Source organism: Gymnogyps californianus, chromosome 23, assembly GCF_018139145.2.
Source record: "Gymnogyps californianus isolate 813 chromosome 23, ASM1813914v2, whole genome shotgun sequence".
Taxonomy (NCBI): Eukaryota; Metazoa; Chordata; class Aves; order Accipitriformes; family Cathartidae; genus Gymnogyps; species Gymnogyps californianus.
The window spans coordinates 3,577,367-3,603,060 of NC_059493.1; the positions used below are offsets into that span (position 1 = coordinate 3,577,367).

The following is a 25,694-nucleotide window of genomic DNA, read 5'->3' on the forward strand; positions in this document are numbered from 1 at the left end:
AGAGAGAGGGAGGGACGGCTCAGCTCCACAAGCTGCCATTAACACAAGGCACCACGCCGGCTCCCCGGATCCGCAGCCGTGCCGGGCACAGCCGCCCGGCTCTGGGTGTCCCGGGCTCCAGCCCGGGCGTTGGAAACATCAGCGTTAAGCGATGGGTTGCTGAGGGATGTGTGCGGGGGGCTCGAACCATCCCCCCAAGATGCTCGAGGGGTTTTAAGGGCTGTGAACAGCAAAGTTGAAACCCACTTGAGTTTTTCCTGAGCAGCCACAGCTGAGCAGCGAAGTGGCGTGGGGCTAAGTCGCTTGCAAACCCCACGTGGCAGCTGAGGTTGTCTCGGTGCGGTGGTCCTTCACCGCCGGCACCAGCAGGAAGGACCGGGCCAGCCACGGCTCCTCCAGACACCGCCAGCGTGCTGACCGAGCTCTCCCTGTGCCGACCGAGCTCTCCCCGTGAGTCACCTGGCTTAATTTTCACGCAGGATTAGCTCAGCTCAAGCAGGGAAGGATGCTCTTTCCTTGGACTGATCTGGATTGAGGCGAAGCTGCCTCTGGCTCCTGCAGGAATTACTCCGTATGAATTCCCTATTAACCCAGCAGCTCTGAAACTCCCCTGGAGTTCGGAGAGAAGTGGGTTTCTTGCCCACGTTGAAGTCCTGCCCGGGTTTTTCTCCCCGTGTGTACAGAAATACAATCTCAAGCCAAGTGGCAGGGGTGGTAAACACCCGTGAAGGGTGATAGGGAGATACGGGCTCCCGTCACTGCCAAGTTATTCTGATGACTTAATAAATTGCTGCATTTCACGTGTCACCCCAGTGTCTTCACAAATATCTGAGGCATGTTATTTACAAATGCTCCTTGTGGAAAGCCTGGCAGAAAGGCCGTCTACAGAGCCTCCAGAAGCTGCTGCCATCCACAAACACATCCCTCAGTCTCCCAAGCCCCGCAAGAACAACCCTACGAGGATCTCAAATCTTTTCCAAAGCCTTTGGCTAAGCATCGCAAACCCTCCCGGTAGCCGTGGTGCCAGCAGACAAGGGACAAGGACGGCCATTAGTGCCATGGGTGGTGAGCAACATCCAAACAGCGTCAGCCACTCTGGAAATGAAGTCTGAACAAGTAAGCCCAGAATTTTAGCATTTTAGCAGGACCAGGGAAGCCTCACAAGCAAACCCTGCTCGTCTCACCCATCCGTTCCACCCGCACATGGAGCAAGGGCAACGATTCCTCCTGCTGCAAAGCGCTCCGAGAAGCACAGATGGAAAGCCCTATAGCAGATGTGGGTATTTATTGATAAGCCCAGCACCATCCTCCTTCGTCCGCTCCACCCAGACCCTGCTTTCGCAGGGGATGAGAGGGTCTGACAGCCGTAACCACTCACAAATCCCCAGGACCGCCCTCTGTTACTCGACACTTTCTTTTTTAATACAAAGCAAAGAAAATTGAAGCCGACTTAAAGAAAATTTGGTGGGTACGGTGCTAAAAGCACAGAGCAGGAGCGAAGGTAAAACAGCAGCGCAGGGCATTAGAGCCCCCGCCACGAAAGCAGCTTGCAGAATAAGCCGCCGTTGTTCCCTGTCACTTTTTAGGCAACGCTGCTGAGAGGGGATTACAGTACAGGCGGCTTAAGAGGAGCAGGTGAGGGGAGATACGCAGGGATAACTAAAAGAAAATACAAATTACTGTCTCCCTGCTGCTGGGGGGGGCAGGGGGAACGTACCGGTGAACTCCTCTTAGGATGACAGTTTAGCCTTGGAAAAAAAAATATAAATCACCTGATTCTCTGAATTATAAATCATGTTGCCACCTCGTCTCCATGCCAGCCTCCCTTCAGCTTCCCGTAATTAACGGACGGGGCTGGAGAGACACTGCCACGGAAGATAAAAGTGCCACCAGGATTCCCATCGCTGCCGGATTCGTTCGTTAGGCAGCCCAGCTGACAAGTCTGGTGCCTGAAAATCGAAAACTTCTCTCCCTCTCTGGTGGGAGGCTGCCGGCAAGCCCAGCGAGCGACTCGTTGCGGGGATGCTCGAGGAGCGGGACCATCCCGTCGCCTCCCCGCCTGCGGCAAGGTCCCCGCGCAGCCCGTCTTCTCCTCTCCCTCTCCATCCCCGCTGCCTGCCCCGAGGCACCCCCGATGCTCGCCCTGCGGCTGCCTCCAGCCCCCATTTGTAGCGTCAGCAATGCGAAAGAGGTGCTAGGGCTTTGGCGCGGCGAAAAATAATGGTAAAACCTTTATTTCTGCCCGTCTGCAAGCGTCTCAAGCACTCTCGTTGGCAGGCCCGTGAGCCGGACCAGGCTGGCATGCACGTGCGCTCTTCCCTATGGAATTACTTTAGGGACAACAGCTTGGATAACTAAAGCAAAAGGAAGCGGACAGGATCTAGGCTGGCATCGGCCAGGGGAAAAAGGAATAATGGAGCTGGGGAGCATCAGATGCAAAAGAAAGCGCCGGTGGATGAGACGAGGAGGAAGTTTGGAGAGGCACGCGGATGGCTGAGCGCGAGGCTGAAGCATCTGGCCTATGTTGGGGGATGCCTGCCATTCCTCAGCCCGTGCCCACACGTCCGTCGTGGGCCCGTCCACCCACCAGGAAGGGGGAAATTAAAACCAGCCCTTCCGACGAGAGCGAAAAGGAACAGAAAGGAAGATGACGGTACAAAAAAGCAGCGAGCTTGGGGATTAGGCTGAGAGCCCCGCACGGCGGGAGGGGGCCAGGCAGCCATGTGGCTAGCTTTGTGCACGAAATCCTCATTAGGGGCTCGTTAAGGACATGAAAGCGGCTTTTCCTGCTTCCGGTCCCCGGCACCCCTGGGGCTGCTCGCGGCCTGGTTAGCTGCTTCGGCTGCCGGGGAGGAAATGCAGCTCGAGGGTTCACGTTAATGGCAGGGTTATGGGAAGAAGAAGAACCCCCCCCCGCCCCCCTGCTCCGTGGATGCCAAGCACCGGTTGCCATCGCCGGCAGATATTTGCTGACATACGCCTCATTGAATTTATACATCAATCTGCTGCGAACGGCTCCTGGATTGCACCTCTGGGACCTCCCGCTGTGCTGACACCCAGCCCCGGCTGACGGCACCCAGGCGGCAGCACCCGTTGGGTCACCCTCGCCAAAGCCTCTCCCCGTCCTGCAGCAGCCCCTCGGCTTCGGCCGCGGGAGCAGGACCGTGCTCAGAGCCAAGGGGACGGTACCGTGCCAGGGTGAGCACGACATCCCGATGCTCAGGGAGGTTCAGACAGCTAAAGTTTGTTAAATCGAGACCCTGCGGCACTGAAAATCGGCTCCAAACGTGAAAGGCATTAAAGCCCGTGAATCTCCAAACCACCTGGCTTATTTAAGCTGCTTCCTTCCTTAAATACTGACACACAATATGTAATACTAAGATGACAGTACGCAGTCTATCACCAAGCCCCGATCCAGCCAATACACCTCGCTGCTCCTCACCCAAGCCAGCGTGAAGAACTGGAAGGGTGAAGTAAAAACCAGCTGTTTTTCTCCCCCCGCCTTGCCCCAAATCCGCCGATCTGGTGTGAATTCCTGCAGGCATCTCCCAAAGAGGAGAGCAGATCCCTCCTGACCTTTCCCAGCCACCCCCGCTCCTTGCCCAACCCACACGCTGAAATATGCAACATTCTCACCAGAGCTTTGCTCCTTCCCTGAAGTTAAATGAGTGATTCCCAGCCAAGGGCTTCTTGGGGCTCAAAAAGCAAAACTCTGAATAACCCTACGTCCCCAGAAGCAGAAGGATTTGAACAATACGAGCCTCCACCCCCCTCTAAATCTACTACTGCTTTCTTCTACATGGTTTAACAAATTCGCCAATATTTGTCTGAAACCTACTATCCCTGGACAACTGAACGGCGATTTTACGGCACATGTGCCTCTGATTACAATGTATTACCACTAATGGTAATTGCCTGGATTATACTTATCTGTTTCTTTGGCTAATAAACTATAAAAGACCACCAGTGAAGATGTAATAAAGTGCAGCTGTTGCAGCAAAAGCCTTTTTCTAGGTCAAAGCAAGTTTGGGAGAGGCTAGGAAGGACTGTCTCTGCGAGGGGAAGCAATACCTAACTGGAAATAAGAAGAGCTCCTCAAGGCAGCTTTCATTAATCTGAAACTTTTATCCTAGAAACGGTGCTGGGGTTTATCTGCCAGCAGGACAAGGGGAGGTGCAAGCTCTGCATTTCTCTCCTGCATCTCATTAGCCTCAAAATGGACCCTTGGGCTCCTTAGAAATGTTCCTGGCTGCACGACTCGGCCATGCACGTACCTAGGCTCGCGGAGAGTCAGAAAGAGGGAACGAAAGGAACATTTTTTTGCTCGGCGTGGAGATGCAGCCTCTCCGAGCATGAGACATAAGCTGTTTAAGAGCACGCAGCAACTCTCTGCAGGTGCCAAAGGGCAGGAAGGGAAAAAATACCATATTCAAGTCCAATGGAAATTTCGGAAGTTCGAGAGAATTGCCAAGGCTGGAAAGCAGCCAGGACGCCGAAGTAAACACCCTTACGTTTAACTAAGGACCGGACTGATAACCAGCGAGTTGAGCGTTACACCTTGTGAGACGTGCGCTGGTGCCAAGGAGGAACAAACCAGCCGCCCCCGTGTCCTGCAAAACTCCACTACTTCCCCCATGTTTCCCTCCGGCAGGAATAACGTAACGTGATCTTGCATAGCTGCCTCAAACCCAGAGCAACAGGAAAGGGTTCTTCCCTTTCTGTACCGTCTGTGCTACGGCAGCATCTAGACCAGCAGCCAAACACTGCACAAACGCAGCATAAGACGTCGGTGACGTGGAAATGGCTTTATTGTCTTTAATTAACGGCCCCAGACACTGCCCAGGGTTTAAAACACAAGGCAAGGTTTGCAGGGAAATGTATTATCTTTCATTTCGTCAACTAACACAAGTTGGGGGAAAAAAAAACATGAAGATTTCAGAGACACAAGCCTTTCTTCCAATTTTAACAGAATGCTGGAAGAAACAGTTAATGTATCTTTCATGAGGACAATCTAGATAATAAGCAACACAATTCCACAGCACAAGTCTGGGATTTTTTTCTTTCTTTCTTTCTTTCTTTCTTCTTTTTTTTTTCTAAATAATCAAGAATTTCTGGTGGTGGATAGACGACCAAGGCAAAACTTGAGTCACCAAACATCCCCCGGATAGAAACACACTGTAACCTCATGCGCTAAGTGGTATGTGAGATTTTACTTTCAGATTTGGGCAGAAACAACAACTTGTAAAAAAAAAAAACACAACACCCTGTGTCAAACCTAAACCAAAATTGTTATTCAGCAATTTGCAACACTTACTGTCATATTAAAGTAATTTTATTTTATTTTCGCTCGCTTGCTCTGTTCTTGTAACAAAATAGCAAATCTCAGGATTTCAGAAGACATTCGGTATCGCAACTGAAGCACTCCTTAAATGTTTAGGGGGTACAGCCTGTGACACTGGTAATGGCTGCTAACGCCGGTGGAAATTGTGCAGACAGAGGGGAATTGCACCAGATGAGACCTAGGTGACAAAATTGCCACAGTACCGAGGCATGACTGAGTCCTGACACACCGTAGGGCACCTGTGAGCAAGGAATGGGGGAAAATACGGAAACCTGCTACCAGAACGATACTGTCAACAGCTCCGGCTCTCGCTCTCTGATCAGGATTTATTTCCAAGCCGTGCAATCTGCAGACGGGCACAGTTTGGGAGCGAGGTCCGGCTACGGCACGCTCCCTGCCACCTCTCCTCCCGGCGACAGGGTGGCTCTCGGCGTGACTCCGCAGCGGGCTCCCCTCCACGTGCACCCCACGCCGGCCCTTCAGACCACGCATGGTCTGAAGCTTTTCCTGCAGAGGTTTGCAAGACTTTCTCCAGGTCTGAGACATCCCCTCCTGGATCAGTTACCAGCCCGGGACGGGGGATGCTGGTGTTTTTCTGTCCGTACTTCCCACCTGCTCACTGTCTAGCTACGATGGCTCTGTAACGTCTCTTTTCTTTCCTGCATGGATATATTATTTATAAACATGAAAGAACTTTTACTAAAATCAAGCTTCTACTTTTTTATTTAGAAAACTTCCAAAGGAAAGAAACTTTTGTTCAAACCACCAAACACTCACACCCTGGGCTGGACGGCACTGTCCGTGCCAGCTGCCCACGGGGGAGCTCCCCAGGCGATTTTTCTCCTTCGGCTGGAGCAAAGCGTTGGTAGTAACCAACACATAAATGGAGAGAAGTTGCATGCTTTAATGCATTCAGTATTACTCTTCTCAGGTGTTCTTTAAAGCACAGATGAAGACATCTGGCAGGCTAAGACACAAGGGGTCTTCACCCTTGCCACAGAGTGAGAGTATGGACTCAGCTAAACCATCCCACCTCTCCATGCCCCAGCTGTAAAGCAAGGAGGATGCCATTTTGTCACAGGGAGGTGAACTCTTACCTCTTTAGGAAGGGCTGATTTCTAACCTGACAACATCTCTTTTGATGATACACATCCCTAAAGTACACGGTTATGACAAACACTCGATATGGCTCATAAGACAAGGTTGGTACTTACTTTTTCAAAGGCTCTATGACTGTCTTTTGGATCTGATTCACCTGTTGAAAGCAAAAGGGATGATTATATCTCAGGCTTGTTGAAAAAGCCTATTTGCACAACGATACATGTTTGCACAGTGCCCACCATAAGATGATGTGGGCTTCTGAGCACAGCCACAATGGCCTTTAACCAAAAAATAGCAAACCTCTCCCATGTGCTCGGCATGAGCTGAAATCCCCAGTACAACCAGAGTCAGACGAAGAGTAAGATTAGCAAGAAACTCATGTGGGTAGCATCTTGGAGATGATGACAAAAAGGGAAGGAGGATCTGTCTGGAAGGGCGAGATACCAACAGCACCCCAGCACAACCTGGCCCCCCCTTCTTCAGCCAAACCCATACTCACCTTCTCCTGGTTGAAAGAGTCCATCCTCTTCATCGCTGTGTCGAAGGCCGTGACCATCTGCAGAAAGCTGGGCTCCTGTTCACACAGGGGGTTAGACAGCAGGTCCGAAGAGATTTTGACAGCCGACTTGGACATGGCTGTGGGCAACAGGAGCATGCAAAGGAAAGCAGAGAGGGTCATGTCTCGGGGGCTGCCTGGTGGGACAGCCACACGCCCCCTCATTGCCAGGGCTGGCACCTGCATCGGCAAAGGGCGACCGCGGGCAAAAATCGGGGACTTCAGCCACCGAGGCAGGGTTTAGCACAACTTTCCAGGAAGACACGCACTGGTGGTTGAGAGAAAAGAAAGGAAGAGCCACCAATTCATTCACGTAAACAGCCAGAGAACTGTTTTTATATAAGTTAAGTCTGAACCCCTCCGATGTACAGCTTGTGATGTTGCCAGAAATAATACCACACTAACAAAAGCACTGTTCTCTTAAAAAAATGTAGATGGGTTTTTTTATACGTCTTTTCTTGACAGACTATTAAGTGTCACTCTCAGTCTCACTACAGCTCTTCCACAATGAGAAAAATCACAGTCCATTAAGTCTTTCAAATGGCTTTACAAAAATATATATTTGAAGTGGATTTAGTGCTGGTGGAAAAGGACCAGACTGACAGGACTGGAAGACACAGTTTCTCTTTTACTCTCAAAATAGGCACTACACAAGCAGCAGACACACAAGCTGGCTAAGCACTTTCCCTCAATGAGCCTAAATTTTCTGCCCGTGGAGACGAACCCCACAAGCCAGGGGAAAATGCAAAGGCTGAAGTCTCTTCAGACCCCGAGACTGCCACCAAGAAATCCAGAAGCACCGGGTCACACTCGGATGGGCTTCAGCTCCTGTCTCGCTGAGCACTTTTGCTTGTTTTCCATCAGACACATCTCTCTTCCTATCCAAACACTTGGTCTTCAAAGGGAAAATTAAATCCCTATGACAGGACCACTACAAACAAGCAAGAAAATAGCTAAGGTACAGAGCGGAAAAAAAGATTAATAAAAAGGCAAGCATCAATATAAATGGGAATAAAGAAGAAAAAAAAAGTCATGGGTACTAAAAAAAAATGTTCTTTTTCGTCAGCACTGTTGCTGGAAGTTATTCCAGTTTAAGATCAGAAAGCCAGATGCTTGAGCCGTGCTACAGATGAGCTTTGGAAAGACTCCTACTGTACTCACTCAGATATTAAAAGTTAAAGTCATCTGAATAATGGGGCTTAAGATCATAAATCAAGGGGTTAAACATTCTGATTTAAAGGTTACACACAATTATAGAGAGAGCTCAGAAGCTAAATGGCTGGGAAGCTCAATACAGAACGAGACGCTAACTACGAATAACAAAGCTACCGTATCCGTCTATTATCCAAACATTAAGGGTTTAGGCATTTAAACCTTTAAACAGATGGGATATAATCCATATGTGTGACCACATCTGAGGAAGGATTTGTGCCAAAATGGGACGGAGTTAAGAATGGCAGAACTCCTTCAGCTGGAAGAAAAATTAGTTTCCCTTCGTAAGGAGAGGATTGGAAGCGTACTGTAACGAGTGGAGCTGCTGCGAGCAGCGGGGTCACGCCGGGAGGCCAGAAACCGGGGTTTTTCAAGCACGTTCAGCGAGCCTTTGGGCCAGGCACTTCCCCTGCATCACTGACCTCACCTGTACGGCTCTGAAAAAGCAGCCGTGGTGGGCTCTGCGGTTCCCAAGGCAGCTTTGCAGACACCGGCACACGCTGCGTCTGTCCCCACTGGTGTGCAGGGAGCCAGGACCTCGGGGGACATCCCCTGGTCCCACCTCCACGTGCCCGGTGGTGAGCCCCCTCTTCAAACTCAACAGGCACATCGCTGACGTGGGAGGGGAGAGGAGAGGAGAGGAGGCATCGCCTGCCCCTCGGGGCAGGCTTCAGGAGGGTCTGTACTGCACTTTGCTCATAAAGCGTGCGGGACGCGACTCCAATTAAAGGAAGTGATTTTAGAGAGCCACTGCTTGTTTGAATCACGATAAAAGTAGCGGAGAACAGCAGAGAGCAAAACTGAGCCACGGTGATCCAGTGGGTTCCCCGCATCTCATTTCAAAAGGAGAGCTTTTGTTTCCAATTAAAGAACATCCTCCTGCTCCTTAAGATCATATTTTCTTTGGAAAGAGGGTGGGGAAAGGGGTTAGTGATCTTCAGCCACAGTACAGAGAGTGCTGCTAATAACCCATACCCTGTTCCCAGCCATGCTGCTGCAGCTGGCAGGGCAGCGGCCGAGCCTCGCAGGAACATTTTCGTGCAGACGAAGGAATCGGTCTTGTTCTGAGCCGAGTCTTTTTTGGCAGAAGGTGGAGACTCGAGCCACCAGGTCCAGTTTGCTAGGGAGTGTTTGCAGGCAGTGAATAATCAACCCCCTCGGCACAGAGGTACAGTGGAAGAAATAAGACACTCAGGAGGACACAACAACGCTGATACACTGCCATCCTCGTCAGATATGGGGGCTGGATGTTGGCTGAGCAAGCACAGCCATCTCCTCTCGGGAATGGGCACTGCCAGGTGAGGAAAGCAGTCCTCAGTGCTTGATCAGATCTACCTCCTTTTCCTTCACCCATCCCTCACCAGACCACATTCAAAATCTTCCCCTACACTCATGATTTCATGCCTTTAAATGAGAAATCAGATCTTACTGGATCTGGCCAAGGCTCATTTGTGACTCTGCCATGTAGCAGAACGGAAAAAGAAAGTCCTCCCACAGCTCCTCTGGGACTTGAAATGCTCCATATAAACAACGCCCACTGCAAGGGAGGGGAGGGGAATCCTTAACAAGGAAAAACTTACCAAGGATCCCTGACAATGACCAGAGTCCCCAGAAAGGGCAGTTTTCACCCTGGAAAGGAGTCCTGGCAGCGCCGGTTGCTGGTGCCTTTCCCACCACTCTCCCTGTGCAAGCACACGCACGTGCCAGCACTGTGCCGGGAAGGGTGGGAGAGTGTGGGCAAGAGCCGGGATCCGTGTTTATGTCTGGCAATATCCGAGCGTGCACACACACATACACACAGGTGAGAGCCCGTATCATGGGAAGCCCCAAATTTGCCAGCCCTCCCGCTGGCAAAGCGCCCGGCGGGGCTCCTTCCCACTCCCCTGCCCCTCTGTGAACCGAACTCCCACGAGATGAGTGTTGGACCAGTCCAGCCCACACCTGTTTGCGCTGGTGCATCTGCCTTGGCTCCGGAGCTGTGGGGGCCCGGTACAAATAGGGACTACTCCAAACCGCATGCTGAGAAAAGCCATCTGTGTTTAAAACAGCTCTTTGCTGCATGTTTCTGCAGGCTGCCCTTCTCGGTTCAATAAGCGGCATCCACCGAATCCGCTTCTCCCAGCTCCCCTCCACCAGATCACTCCATCGCCTCTCTCCCATCTTCTTTTAAAGCCTGCGCCACGTGCTGCGGTCATACCGGTTTCCGACCAGAGAAGCTATCAATGGAGCGGGCAGGGGCTGCCGTGCCTTGGGACAGGACACCTGCAGGGCAGATGTCACCCCGCGCAGGCAGCAGCAGGCAGCAGCAGGCAGCTGCGGCGGTACACGCAGAGATGACTTGTTTATTGCTTCCTACATCGCCCACTGCCACGAGGTCAAGCCAAAGCAAGCAGCCACCAAGGGAACGAGCAGGGTTATTCCTGAATGAGCGCTGCTAGGTCAGCAGTTGATAGGTGAAAGACGTACAGCGATGCCTACGTGGTGCTCTGCAGACCCCCCAGCGCCTCATCCCGCCTTCCTTTGGCTTCAGATTGCATAAGAGGCCCTCGACTGAAGTAGGTGAATATGCACGGCTCGACACAACAGGCTCAGCTGGAGACTGCTCCTGCCTGTCTAACGTGAGAACTGGAATAATCACTCCTATTTTTCGGTTGCAGAAACTGAGGCAAAGAAAAGAAAGTGACTTGTCCAAGGCCACAGAGCAAGCCGCAGCTCAAGAGATAGGGACTAAGCCCATAACATACTTTCTGTTCCCTTGGTTGAGATACTGCTCAGCAGCCCTCATGCAGATGGCCTTGTAACTAAGCAAACTGAGTGGGACTGAGATCTAGATTTGTTTTCCAGACTTGTCACAGATTACTCATGTGATCTTGAGAAAGTCACTTCATCTCTTTGTGGCCAAGTTCACAGTCTATGTATCCTACAGTCACATACCCAAGTCTGCATCTGTGCTTTTCTTCATATCCTTCTGAAGTTTTTTGGTCTGATCTTCCAATCTGAAAGATGGGAGAACAAGGCAAAGTCTGAATCTTGGAAAGAAACAAACCAAAGTGTATCGTACGTGCAACAAATCATTTACGGGCTGAATATGCTGGCTTCTGTTGTGAGTTAAAAATATCCAGGCAAGGCTCTATGAAGTTCAATGCTGCTCAACCTTTTCTGGTTGTTTTCAGATGGTTTTCAACCTTTTCCAGTTGGTGATCTCTTATTCAAAGTCACATATTTTCTTAAGTCCTCACACTTACCGCAAATGGTAAAGCCAAATGCTTCCAGATGATAAGTGTGAGCTTATGTGACACAGTCAGTATGGTAAAACCAATATTTGTCCTCAGAGGTGTTGAGCTGTTCGGTGACCCCAGAGTTTTCTGGCAATTTTACACTCTTTACTTTACAGCTGCCATAATCTGCAAACCTCAACCCCACTGCAAATACTTCTTAGGACACCTTTGAACCAGAGAAACTCTGAAGAATTAGAAATTACAGGGCAGTGAGTGATTTGCTGGGAAGAGCATAACTGGCTAAAATTTCCTGGGAAGATGCAATAAGAAGGCACAACAGAGAAGCATGCTACTGTTCCTGTTTTACCAGTGTGGTTGATACTTACTGCTGAAGCTTTCCATATTCCCTTTCAAAGTCTCTCTCCACCTGTGGAAACAAGAGATGGAAATCAGCTCAAAGGTACTGCAGCAGAGCCTGGAGTGGCAACTACCTGTGCAGGGAAACCTGTCCTCAGGAAATGCCTACGTGAGCCCAGAGAAGCATAAGCTGCAGCTATAATGGGAGTTACGCTTCAAAAGTAAAAGAAGTCTTGGGGTTTTTTTCCTCCAGACTCTCTTAGAGCAAAAGACACTGCCACCAACTGCGTCAGCTCATTCCAAGGATGTGCTCCAGCACATGAATTGGAAGCTGACAGAGTAAATGGGAATGCCTTAAAAGCAGAGAGATCGCAACTTAGCACACACTGACACAGGCGCCCACAGCTCAGCTCGGTGCTGGTGGGGGACGAGCCTGCTTTCTCTTCCAGAGGCACGATTGTCCCAGAGGCTGAGGAGCCGCTTCTCCTCCAGCAGCATGCCGCAAAGGACCCCTGCGGTGGCTCTGCCCGTGGCTGGCTGCCAGACCCCCACCCAGCCGCTCCCTCCCTCCCCATCCTCAACAGGATGATTTTTCTCCCCCCAAACCCCTCAAGCCATTACTGAGCCCTCCAGTCTCCATATTATTTGCCCCCTCGATACGCTCCTTATTCCTGCAACAGCTTCCTCCGATGAAATACTGCAGCTGGAGCAGCGGTCCAAGCGGACTGCAACACCTCGCAAAGGGAGGAGAAACCCGTGCTGGCGAAGAGCGCAGAGCTAAAGAACAGCCTTCTCCCGATGCTACATCAATGACTGCTTCCTCCTACTTGCTATCTGGCAGCAAATCTCCGGTGATACAAGATATTTTAAGGAACTTTCCTTCCATGCTGACTGTTTTAACACACACTTAAACATTCATTCCACACCTCGTCGACCAAATAAGCAAATGGATTTCAGTTGACCAGCCAAGAGTAAATACATGCGCTTTTGTTGTCATGGGATCAAAACTGGGTTCATTTGTGTTGTCAAGCTACCATGCTATTAAGGAAAAGCTAAGTGTTGCAAGCAGCCAGGACTAGAAGGATCCAAAGGTTTGTTCCAAATCTTCATGCTGTCCTCGGGATTTCAAACCCAGGCTTGATGTAACAGCGTTATGTGAAACCAGAACACTTAATAGGGACATTTGCTTTTCAGTCAAAATTGCTATTAAAAGACCAGTATTTTAAGACGGAGCCCAGTAATCCCAGCTTTCTTGAAACCTCCTTTTCTAAATATCTTTTTGGTCTGCACTTTCAGATACACTTGAACTCCGCAGCGATGCGACCAGCCCGATCCGAAGGCAGCCGGTGACCGGCGCAGCGAGCGTGCCGAGTTTCAGCCCCATCCCCAGTGGACAGCTGTCCACACCATCAGCTCCCACCATCCGGGGGATGCGTGCTGGCTCTCCCTGCCGATGAAAAAACCTCCACCGAGCTCCAGCTCCCTTTCGCGCTGCTAAAAATGGTCGCTGGAGAACAGGCATGGAGCAGTGTGGGGGCAGCTCACACGACTTCTGCCTGGTTCACAGTTCTGCAGAAATCCGCAGCAGCTGGTGCCTAGAGGTCAGGTAACCAGCACATAGTAAAAATCACCCTCGATTTCTATGGCTGTTCCGGCTGCTAAAATAACCAGGGAGTATTGCACTCTATTTATATGCCTTATGTGTGAATTGTTTTGGTTGCAAACCAGAGAGGGTCGGGCACGACTCAAAAATATGTCCTTTGAAGGCTGGTGGTATCCTTCCCGTGGCATGGAGCTCCAGCCCTCTCCACATTCGGGAGGCTCTTCCTTGAGTCTGCTCAGCAATCAGTTCCTCCAAGAACTGGAGGTTTTGGCCATGAAATGAAACTACCTGCAAAGATTCACGGTATCTGCCCCTTCCTTTTTGCCGTTCGATTCCCCCATTCCTGTGCAATGAGCGGAGACAAGCAAAAGGCATCGTTGCCTAATGGATACGAAGGAAGGCAAAACTTCCCCACCCTGCAACCCTCCGGGTGATGTGAATCCCCAAATCTTCCAGGGCTTCCAAGCTTCCTCGAAACACCCAACCCGTTTGCCTGTGCGCTTTCTACATATGATCGAGGTGAATCTACAAGGCGGCATTTCAGCTGCCCGGCCTGACTCACATCTCCAGTGCCATCTATGCAGAGACAGCTGCCCAAGGATTGCTCTTATTTTTCACGCCCACAGTAGCAACTGGCTACCAGTCATCACAGTCTGCAGGCTGATGTAGCCCTCCCAGTCATCGCTCCTCTCGTTTGCATCGCAGGAGCCCAGATATACGACACAAGCAGCGAGGAGCAGGGCTCCCCATGCACTAGACAGAGAAGACCTGCTCTCACGTGCTCCCCACCATGCAGATTTACAGGCGGCAGCGAGCGGCGGATCAGAGGCGTGCAAGGAGGACAAGCTGAGAGCAAGCCAAGTACATTTTGCAGAGTACACAGTAATTCCCGCTCCCAGTAGCTATCATCAATGGCCACGCATACCCGACACTTACAGCAAAAGGCTATGGATAGGATTATCACGTTAAGAGTAATGAGAACAAGAAGTACAGGCAAGAAAATTACAATAACCTGAAGGGAAGTTTCCGTAATATTAAAATAATCCCACTTCTCCGCAGCCTCTTTCTGAAAACTCAAAATCAAAACGTGTTTCTGTATTGAACGCTTTTTCTTCTAGGCATACGGGCTAGTTAATGCAAGATTGCTCGTCTCTGGGTTTTTATTTAAATCTACATAAAGAACGACGAGTTCTTAAAAGCATTGAAATAAAACGATGTTCTTCTTTTTCACCCAGTTATTTTTGTTTGCAAACACTGGGCCTTCCACCTGCGATAACATCCCTCCTGCTTTAAGGGCAATATCATAATCGACACCACGGTTACAAGGCAACGAAGCAAGACCAAAGTCAATACTACAAAGAGATGGAAATAAGGGACTGTGATAAACCTTCTTATTCCCCTGAGGTTAATTTCTTTTCCTGGAGGAGGAGGACTAGCTGATTTCTACACGTTCCAGTGGTCTCAGCCTCTTCGTGGGTCTTGGGAAAAAGAGGAAAGCATATGCTTCCTCCTCCCTCCTCTAAAAAAAAAGAAACCCATATAATTAGGCCAGAAATTCTGCTATAACCTGGAACTTCTGCTGAGCTTTTGTCATCTCATCAAGCAAGAGGAGATTCAAGGCAAGTAATGTGGGTGAATATTTGCTCTGCGTCCGACAGCGGAGCCCTGAGCCAAAGCAACACTGCAGAGTGCAGGTGTATCTGGGACTTCCACGGGCTTCGCCACCCAGCAAACTCTGCAAATCCCCGTCTAGCCAGAAAGCTTGCAAGAAAGGCTGCTTAGGTGGCACGCTAAAAGGGAAAAACGATGCACCTCCGAACCGCAGAGACCAGCTACGTCCCACTGAAGATTGAAGTAAGAGAGTGAAAATGAGTAAAAGTATTTAACTGGCGTCACTTGATTTCACCCCACCATTTCTGCGACATTTACTCCGTTATTTTGGGATTTCCAGCTCACTGGTGGAGCCCAATGGAAAGGCGCTGACGGCCGGCAGCTGCAGTGGAATCCTCCTGCTCATGGAGCTCCTCCGTCCGACATCCCTGGGGAAGGCAGAGCTGCTGGGATGAGTCAAGGAAGGGAGGCTTGGCAGGCGTGCGGGCCCACAGCTCAGGTCTCCACTCCCTGCCAAGCTGACTCATCCAAGGTTAGCCAGCGAGGAGGAGGAAGGCGAGCCATCTGAGTCAGCCCAGGCCAGAGAGCTGCCGAGGGAGGGAGGGAGGGAGGGAGGAAGGGAGGGAGAGAGGGAGGGAGGGAGGAAGGGGTAAAACCTGGGTGACGTGAAAGGGCTGTGCGCTGGGTTGCCCCATCTCAAGAGCTGGCTGACTCCCCCGGCTGCCCGACCTGGCTCTGCGCCCCGTGAGGATGCACGGCCGGCTCTTCTTCCCGGCTACCTGCCAGCTCGGATAACCCAAGCCCCAGTGAAGAGCAGGGTACAACCTCGGGGTGACGCAGATGAACTTCAGCAAGCTGGAGCTGCAAGAGAGCTCGGAAGACAACTACAGCTCTGGTTCCAGCGTAACCTCTGCTCGGACCGAAGTTGTCCTGGGGGAGGGAAGAACATCTCTGCCGTAAGAGGCTTCATCGCTGCATCGGATTTGAGCAATAAACATTCTGCAGAGAGATATAATTCTAACAGGTTTAACTCCTATCACTGGGCATTAGTTTAATTGGGCTGTGTTACTGCGTCCTCTGCGGCTCCGCTGACAGCAGGTCCTCTCTGCGCATTAGATCCTCCCACCCGGCTCCCGGCCTCTCGGCAAGCCCGGTGACAGCTGCTCTTTTCAGCGGAGAGGAGGGGAGAGATTATGCTGTCTGGAATTGGATTTGCCCAGGTTAAGGTGGAAACAAAGCAGAAGCATGGCTGGGGGGTGGGAGATCACTTCAGTTCACCAGCCGATATTTTCTATGGGGGTTTCCTTCTACCTGAAGAGCTAAACTGTGGCTGACACCATGCCCTTCTTCAAAGGATCAGAAGCGAGTGGGCATAGGGAGTCATGACTAATTCCCTTCGCAACCTAGGCAAATTGCTTTTCAATACTACTGCCGGCCTAGATTTGACACCAGCCCCAGCATCGTTTCATCAAGAAAAGAAAAAAGGCTCGCTGGCGAGCTAAGCCTCTCTCGGCAAAGCAATTTTCCCCTCTCCTGCGCTCGAGTTACATGCCTCATGGAGAGCCAAATAAGTCAGATCCTAACAAATGCTTTTTTTTTTTTTCTCCCTCCCCTCCTCTTTTGCGGTCCAATCTCTGTGAGTGGGAGATCCTCTACCCGCAACCACTTCCCTTCTGATCGGCTTGGGATGCAGCCTTGGAGATGCCACACCTTCCCACTTCCTGCAGCGGGCTCCAGAGCCCAACATCTGGAATATCACAGACCTCGGCTGCTACCGCTGTTCCCAAAAGCCCGCACAGATGGAGCATCTCAGCCTGCAACTGGGAGGTAAAGCTGGGGGCCTTCAGCTCGCGAAAGCTACAAAGCAGCCCCATCGCTTCCACACCACGACGCTGAACGCCTCGCTCCCAGGGGAGATCGGTGGTTTCCTGCCGTTTGTTCTTCTTTGAAGAGCTGCACTTTACACTTACTGTGAGGTTGCAAGGCTTTGGGCTTCCTGTTTTCTGCTTTCCACATATCTGCTGCCTGGAGAGTATCATCATCATCCACACACGGCAAGTGGAAGCCATTTAAAAACCGGCATCCGACTCTGAGCTACCAAGTCGCTGACACAAAAACTTGTTGTTCTTCTTGGGGGAGCTGAGGAAGAGAAGGAAGACGAGGAAGGAAGAGGAAGAAGGAAGAGGAGGAAAGGGAAAAGGCCAGGAACACTCACGCTGCTGAATGAACCTCTGCCTGCCGGATATTCTGAGCTGTTCTATTTAATACACACACACACACACACATATATATATAAGCAATGCCTGCCAACTGCCTCAGAACAGCACATACCAGCAGCTCAGGGGAAGGCAAGCTCTCAAAGGTGCAACCGTTCATCTGCATGGAGCCCAAGCTCCTGCCACAGCTCTGGCACAGCTGATTTCAGCAGCAACGGAGCACGGCACAGGGGAGACAAGGTCTCTCAGACAAACCTCTCGCAACAGCAAACGCAGCAGAAGCAGAGGGGAATCAGCAAGCGCTGGCAAGAGAAAAAAATATAGTCAACTTGGACGTGAGAATGGGTGGGATGGAGACATCCAAGAAAGCTGGCCAAGACACCCATAGCTGCAGAGCAGTCGGTTCTTGCAAGAGCCTGGGAGGACACCGGTGTTGGAAACACCAGGGAAGAGGACAAGAGGCAAAATCTCGTGGAGCAAGGCAATGTGGGGTCTCCTGAAACGAATGGGAATGGGTGTGAAGACCTGAGGCTGGTGGACTGCCTTTCCTGGGGGATCGCAGACAGCAGCACCTTCCGCTGGCTGGTCACCAGGCCCGGGAAAGAGGGCAGCTGAAGAGATGCAAAAACCATTGAGGGATTTTATCAGCCCTTGTCTTCATCGCCTGCCTGGCTTAAATTTTGTACTGACAGTTTGGAGCCGTTACAGAAAATTGCTGCTCTACGGCAGCAGACAACTACCAAATCCTTTAAAATAAAACATGACAATCAAGCCATAAAGGGAGTGGCAGAATTAGCCCTCTGCCTCCAGGGGAAAATGTCATGTCCCAAGGAGAAACTGCCCCATAAACACGAGTGCCCACGCATCCTGAGGAATTAGCTGTGATGAGTGTCCCAGAGAGGAAGGATCAGAGATGTCAGCCTGTTCAAGGGATTAGGTCACCAATGTCGTTATAAAGACAAGGTCTCCACCGCGCTCGCTGTCGGGGCACTTATTTTAGAGCAGGTAGGCAGGTTAGTTTTCAGGGACAGCTACTGTGAGGTCCCACAGCTTTTTTTGCACGGGACAAAGGCAAAGACCATCTGCTTAAGAAAGGAAAATACCACAGCCAGCTGCAAGCAACAGCACTTGGGATAGGAGTCTCAAATACATGAGAATACAAAATGCTTTTTTAATTTGCTTTTAAAGCAAATGCTGTGCAGCACAAATTAATTCACGCCCGAGCACTAAGCATCTCAGCTTATAAGCCTTTCTTTGGAAACAGTTATATTCAGCGATCTGAACCACTCCTCCTCCTCCATCTGCTCAGAAAGGATGAACAAACAAGCCATTGCTGAAAGAAGGAAGGAAGGAAGGAAGCCCGTTCAGCCATCTCCGAGGAAAACTGTGCCAGACCAAAAGAGCTCTTCCCTCACGCCCCCCCCACCCCCCCCCCCCCCAAAAAAAAAAAAAGAAACAGATCCCAAACCAAAATACTCTCTCTGGCTGGGGCTCCCCCTCACTCCTCGCACGAGGAACCGAGCGCTGGTCACACGCGGCAACAGGTTCTGCTCGCTCACATCTCCCTCCCACGCGCGCGCACACGCACACGCTCGCAAAATGGGACGAGTCAAAGTGCCGGCTTGACTCATCAGCCACATGATCAAAGGCTGGATCTAAAAAGGGGGAACTGGTTTACTCACTGTCTTGGGTACAATCTGTTTCTTGGGCTGCCCGATCTTGAACGGTATCCTGGAAAAAGAGAGAAGAGAGAACGTGTAAGCAAGCGCTGCTGGCCTCAAACAGCCCAGCCCAGCCCCGCGGGTCTCGTCCTCAGTGATGGGTTTTGGGGTGAGCAGGGCTTGTCCCGGGGCAGCAGCACCCCTTTTCGTGAAGCGTGCTCCCCCTCCAAGGGCCAATGTCTCCCCCGAGGTCAGCACCTCCACCTCCAGCCGCAGCACGCCACTTTTCCCACCCTCCTGCCGTCCTAGTAAGGCAAATAAATGCAATGGATGCTCCAGGCGTTCCTCGGCAAAATAAACGGCTGAAGAACATGCTATGTTTAAAAACCAAATCTGAAGGGGAGGAAAGAAAAAAACCTAAAAAAAAAAAAACAAAAACCACCTGTAAATATTTAGAAAGAGGATATTAAAAAAAGCAACAACCCGAGTGTCTGGAGCTGTGAGCTGCTTCAAAGGGTTTCTCTGATACAACAGCTGTAGGAGCGGCTCACCTGCCAGCAGAACAGCCTTCATTCTTAAAATCTTTAATATGGTTGCTAGTAAAAACTGGGTTACCTGAATGATTTTCCCCACGCGAGCTAGCTCAAAGGTGAAGAGTACTCAAAATAAATTACACAACATATGTAAGGGTGGCTGGGTCAGATGGTTACAGCCACGCAGCCGCCCTGAAAATAATTGGATTTCTTTCACCTATCAGTGTAATAAAAATCCGGGAATTCAACTGCTGTTTTCAATGTATTTAATTAAGTTAAAGATGTGCTGCTTGGTTAAAGCATCTCATCCAAAATCTCCCAATGTTTTCTGCATCATACTGCTTTAACTAAAAAGAAAAAATTGGTCTCATAATGAAATGCAAGTATCTATTCCCAGAGATGCCTCACCTAGAGCATGCCTACAGCTCAGCGGCATTGGCATCCCATCCCAAATCTGCACCAGGCGCTTCTTGGGAAGGTGCCTGAGTTCCCTCTTGGACCAGCCCGAATTCTCACATTGCTACCCAAAGTCTAAGCTAATAACACGCATTCTAGGACTCTGGCTTGGCCGCTGGTCACACTGCCTCCCAAGCCGGCTTTTCTCACTGCTGGGCAGCAAACGCGTGGCTGGTTCTCCGTTTGCTTCTCATCGGCTTTACTTCTAAGTTCCCCCGCACCGGTGCTGCTATAACACCGCTCGATCGGACAACTGGAACCCCAGAAAACATTTTTATTAGCGTAACGTGCTGTAAAACCCAGCTATGAGCCATGCCACACGACGGGAGAAAGTGCTGGCGACGAAGCGACGCGCCATCCACGTGGACGAAGCAAAACCAAGATTATCCGACAACTTGATCCCTCCCGGCCTCGCTTCTGCCCATCTTTGCCGCTGTTTTCGAACCAACGGTGTAATTAGCCACCGGTAATAAACCGGGGCTGCAACCCGTGCGTACCTCCTGAGCGGCTCAGGGAGCACAAGCCAACCTGAGTCACCAGGTTTAAATTTAAATTTTTCTGGAGAACTTCCTGTTTATGGTTCTCCGGTTGGACCGATATAATTTTAGGTTGTTAACCCTTTCCAGCTCCTGTGGCAGGCCCGGGAGCCGTGAATCACACTTCTTTTATAAACAAACACTCGTCTGGTGTATAATTACACTGTCAATAACTGGGTGTGTGGTGCCTTACAGGAAGAAAGCGAAAAAAATAAGCATTTTTTCTTTGTGTTTTCCTACATGGGTCAAATATAAACTAAAATGAGGCACCTCCCTTACTTTCGCAGGCACAGGCTGTCCCATCTGCAGCCAGGTGCCGTCACTCGATGTTTTTGGAAGTGACGGCATCAACCCATCTCGGTGGAAGGAGGAGAAAAAGATGTGGTCTTTACCCTGGGGATTGAGTTACCCCCCAAAAATCCAGCTTGCACGATGAGCCACGGTGGCTGCTGGGCAATCTCCGGCAACGCGGGGGCAAACACAGGGTTCAAGCTGGAGCTAGGCTGGCTCCTAGCGGGAAAGCACAATTAAAAGGGTGATTAAAGCATTACCTGTGCGTGACCTTCCCCTCTCCCTTGTCTGGCCAACCCTGCCAAAGGGGGTTATTTAGAGAAGCAATCCCGACCGTCGTTGTCCACTGGCAAGCTGGGTTAAATCAAGGCAATTCTGGTAATAAAAGAGGGATGCAGGGAACGGGCAGGGCAAAGCCGTGAATCGGCATCGGTCGGGAGCCACCGAGCTGGCAGCGCAGGCAGCAGCCGAGGGGAAGGCAGCGGGGAGCACAGGGGGTCCCGTCCCGTCCCGTCCCCCATCTCTGCTGCACCGCAGAGGGGAAGGAAAAAAAAAAATCCCAGCTACTTTCTCCCAGAACAAAAGAAAGTCACTGGAGCGCTTCACAACGCTGCAAATACACTTTGAAACAGTAAATATCTCTATTAGCATCGTGATGCCAGTTGGCTAATTATGTCTGTCTCGGTAAAACCTCTAAAAAATAACCCCACACAAGTAATGTCTATTCACCAATTATTTTCTTCTGTTGCTATTTTACAATTTGAGATAATCTTCCTGGTTTCTGAATCTTTGCCTTTTAATATGGTTCGGGGCGGGGGGCGGAGATGCATAAGCAGGAACAAAAGCAGTAAGGAAGAAAAAAGATGAGAGGTATGGATCTTATCTGAGCTTTTAAAACAAATGGATACACCCCGCGCCTCAAAACACAACGGCAAGCTGCTGCTGGCACCGAGAATTTTTGCCCTTCCATGAGTCGGCGTCCCAGCCTGCAAAATGGGAGGGGACAACGTGCGCCTGACACAGCAACGTTACAACCATTTGCTTAAAAACTAAGAGCCACCGGGTGTTCTATGCTGTTTAGAAAATGTATGATGGGCACAATGCAAACAAGTTGGAGAGAGACGAGTCGGTATCTTTTACTGCCACGGATCATCGGCGTAGCACGGTTATCACCGTTACCTTAGAAGCTGAGCACGGGTCTACATACACCGAAGGAAAACCAGAATCGGTGCATTTTTTTGATCTCTCATTTCTGCTGAGCGAGAGAAAGCCGGGGTTGTGTTTGGGGTGTGAAATCCCTTGAAATCCTGTTCCTGAAGAGCGCGAGCGCGCTGAGTCACAGCCGGAGCGTTCCCACCCCGGTCCCCCCGCGCCGCAGGGCTGGGGGAGCATCCCGGCCCCTGGCCCGGACCGGCCACCCGCACCCACCCCCGGGGAGGTCGCCAGGAGTTTGGGAAAGCAGTGGGGTTCAGCTGGGAGGGAGGAGGGCGAAGCACTGCAGGGAGGGGGTGGGAAGAGCTTAAAGTAGGAAAAAAAGTGTGGGTGGAGAGAATCCTGCAAGCTTCTACTCGGGGATGCTCAGGAACCCCAGGGAGGGGAAGGTGGGAGAAGCTGTGGCTAATTTTCTCTGAAGTTTCCCCAGCAATGTCATATATTTACTTGGCTTTTCCATGTGCAAACCCAGGGCCACACACCAAAGCAGCTAATTCTCCTCTGGATGCACAGGAGAGTTGCAAACAAACCTCGCAGGCGGGGGGGAATACAGCTCAATGAGGTCTGCAGGGAGCTGGAGTTTAAAACATGTAGCTCCCCCTCCCACTCTCCGCCAGTCCCCTGAAACGAAGGCACGCAGGAATTGCCAGCGTGAATCAGACTAAATCATTGCTAATTTAGGGAGGCGATGGTCCTTTTGCTGCGTTGGACATCAAACCTTGGCACCAGCCCCGGCCCGGACCAGGCGGCGGGGAGGCTGGGGAGCCCAGCCGGCGTTCGGAGCGTGCGCAGGGGATAAATAATCGGTGGATGCGACCCTCTCCCCCGTAGCACCTTTCATCTGAACATCGCTTTGCAACCCCTAATCAGGCCCCAGAAGACCCCTCGCAGATAAGCAAGGGATAAGCACGAAGCATTTTCACCCACAGCTGATAAGCCGCTGCCCCTGGGGATGTTGAGCTGCTTGCTGCCGAACCAAGGGCTGGGGAGGGAAAGAAGGATGGACAGACGGACGGACAAGCAGCACGCAAGGGAAGGGGCAGGGAGAACTGAGGCCGGGGCAAGGTGCTCGCTCACATCGCATTTTGGAGGTTAATTACCCGGACACTGAGGAGAAGTGACGCTGAGTCTCTGGTGACCGTGCACCATCAAAATCAATATTTCTGCCACAGGCGGTGGTGGATGCGGGCGGCGTTTGCCAGGGACCCGCAGGCCTCGGTGTGCTATGAACCGGTGGTAACGACCAGTTTCTATCGGTGACACCACCGCCGTCAGGCCGCCAACTAAATTCATGTTTTGTGAAAGTGCCCGCTTCCCGTGGAAAGTTTCAGGCCTTTTTTTTTTTTTTTTTTTTGCATCGAAACCCCAAGCACCAGCAAGCCAGCACAGCCTGGATTTCTGCCAGAGCTTTTCACTCTTTGAATTTCCACCAAAAATCTCAATTCTTTCACCGGAAAGAAACCTCTCCCTGCCTGCAGCCAGGAGGACAACACCCAGCCTCCTGTGCTGCGAGAGGCGACCCCAACCCACCAAGGCCAGTCTTCCCAAAGATTTTGGCACGTGGCATGCCGAGGGCTTCTACAAAACCATCCATTTATACCTAATCCATCCAAAAACTGGCCCTAAGCTACCCCAGAAACTCGCCCTGAGACAGTCAGGGGCCTTTCCCCAAGCCCTGCTCTGTTCGGTGGCGAGCCATTCCCTTCGGCCGGGCTGTGCCAAGCCGAGAGGATTCGGCTCGAGGTGTAATTGCAGCCAGGAGACCTGCCTGTTCACGGGACTAGCCGCTATCCGGGAGAGATCAAAGCGTTCCTGCAAACATCAACAGGAAGGTCAGGAGCATCCGAGGAAGGATGCAAACGTGGAGGTAATAACTTTCACTCTCTCGTTGCCATTATCGAGTGAATTTGAGTGAGCATCTCCATGGCCGGAGGGCGCTTCTCCTCCCCCTGCCGTGCCTTCTGCACTCAGGGAAGCATCGCTACAAGACATCGGTGTTAGGAAAGGAGCTTTCCATGATGTGATACGGGAAAGCCAGGGCACCCTGGAAGTTCAAGGGCAGCTGCGACCACCATCAGTAGCTGCTGAAGCAGGAGTAATTATCTCATTAGTGTTCCGGAGTCCTAACAAGTGCTGAAGGCAGCCTGCGCAGGACCCAAGGAGAGGCAGTGCGGCGAAGGCTGGCAGGGCGCGCGGTGCTGCGCACGCGCACGCCAAGAAAACCAACCTTGGGCACCTGGACCACGGGTCTCACGACTTTGGGCTTCCTAAAAATCGTCAAAACCTGCAAATCCGTGGCCGTGCGGGCTGCCCCAGAGCCGGGGGCGGGGATCCCAGCCCTGCCCAGGTGAGAAAGGCACGAAGGCAGACGCGGGTTAGACATTAATCTCGAGCATCGCTCCGGATGCCTCGCTGTACTACATCGTGTCCATGGAAACTGCATGCACCGTCCCACTCCGCTCCCCCCGCCTCGCAGGAACTCATAGCAACCGCTCCAAACACAGCGCAAAGGCAAAAAAAGGAAAAAATTATTCAAATGGATCACAAACAGCTTATGTCGAGGGAGACTCTGCGCCAAATTCTGGTTTGGGTTTTCTCTTCGGTGGAGACAAGAAGGGAGGTCACGGGGTGGCGAGAGGCAGGGAGAGGAGCGATGTGGGGATACGGTCCCTCGGAAATAAATGCATCCATCCCTGCAGGCGTGCGCTCCCACCTGCGTTTCAATCCCGTCCCTATGAACTTGTGGGCATTAAGCCACAAATGGATGTCAGGGCGAGCCCCTGCAGCAGGGGAGAAGGAAAAAAGAAGAGGTAAACATCCATTTTATGTTGGTTTTAGGTCAGCCCAGGGAACAAGGCACCTTCCCCAACTTCGGCAGCAGAGAGGCGTGCCCGCAGACGGCGAGCTCTTCGGAGCAGGGGCTGCTCGTATCTCTGCATCTTGCACAGAGCCAAGCACGGTGTCAGTGTTAAGCAAATCAAAAATAATGTCAGAATCGACTCTCCCACCCATTCCAAGATGAGCATGAAAAAAATAATGATATTTTACTCACCCATCAAAAGAAAATTACTCACGCCAGGCGCGTGGGCGAGCAGAATTTTGCAAGGCTGTTTTAGGCCCTGACTATGCTACAAAAATATCCATTTTAAGCATGGTTGTGAAACACGGTTGTGGCTCAACTATAACACTGTTTTTTAGCTACCTGTACAAAGAAGGCGGAAAAAATAATAATTAAGAAATAACCACGTGCTAATCGCGCTCCGAGGACCACGCCGGGTGCTACAATCTCCCACCGCGGCGGAGGATGTGGCGCACGGCTCTTGCCGGCTGCTCCACCCCAGGAGATGCCATGGCCAGCCAAGGTGCCGGCGCTGCCCGGCTTGCAGAGGGCACGCCAGCGTTTCGGTTTCGCTGCGATAATACCTCTGGGATGTGCAAACCGCCTTACACGGGTGCTACACGCTGCAGCGCCGTGCAGGGAGGTGTTTGGGAGCTGCGCACACCTCGCTCACCGCTTTGGTATCCAGTTGCTTCATCCAATCTAATTTTATCCCGTGCTCATCTCCAAATCCCGGTATCGTTGAAACCCGGAGAGAAGGGGGAGCGTTGCCATTGACCACGACAGGACTGCGATTTGGGCTCCGAAAAACATCAATATTGATTCACTGGAAAGAAAACAGCGTCTTGGTCTGCGTTTGCATCGCACCTGCCCAACGTGGCCACAGCACAGCTCCAAAACACGGAAAACAAAATGAATAACCAACAAACCTACTCTTACGCTACAACCCAG

General features: G+C 51.3%; 1 protein-coding gene across 2 annotated transcripts in view; it reads right to left on the reverse strand.

Moving 5' to 3' along the window:
- The window catches only part of BIN3 (bridging integrator 3), a 28,904-nt gene extending 11,915 nt beyond the window's left edge, over positions 1–16,989 (reverse strand). The window contains exons 1-5 of one of the 2 annotated variants that reach the window (XM_050910201.1): positions 16,970–16,989; positions 11,815–11,855; positions 11,145–11,206; positions 6,942–7,078; positions 6,556–6,596 (exon numbers count right to left, since the gene is read on the reverse strand). In XM_050910201.1, the coding sequence (XP_050766158.1) occupies positions 6,556–6,596; positions 6,942–7,078; positions 11,145–11,172 (206 nt within the window). In that variant the 5' untranslated portion in view covers positions 11,173–11,206; positions 11,815–11,855; positions 16,970–16,989. Of the gene's footprint in view, positions 1–6,555; positions 6,597–6,941; positions 7,079–11,144; positions 11,207–11,814; positions 11,856–14,775; positions 14,793–16,969 lie in introns of those variants that run through there. The other variant, XM_050910202.1, reaches the window with a different exon arrangement.
- Positions 16,990–25,694: the final 8,705 nt, after the last annotated feature.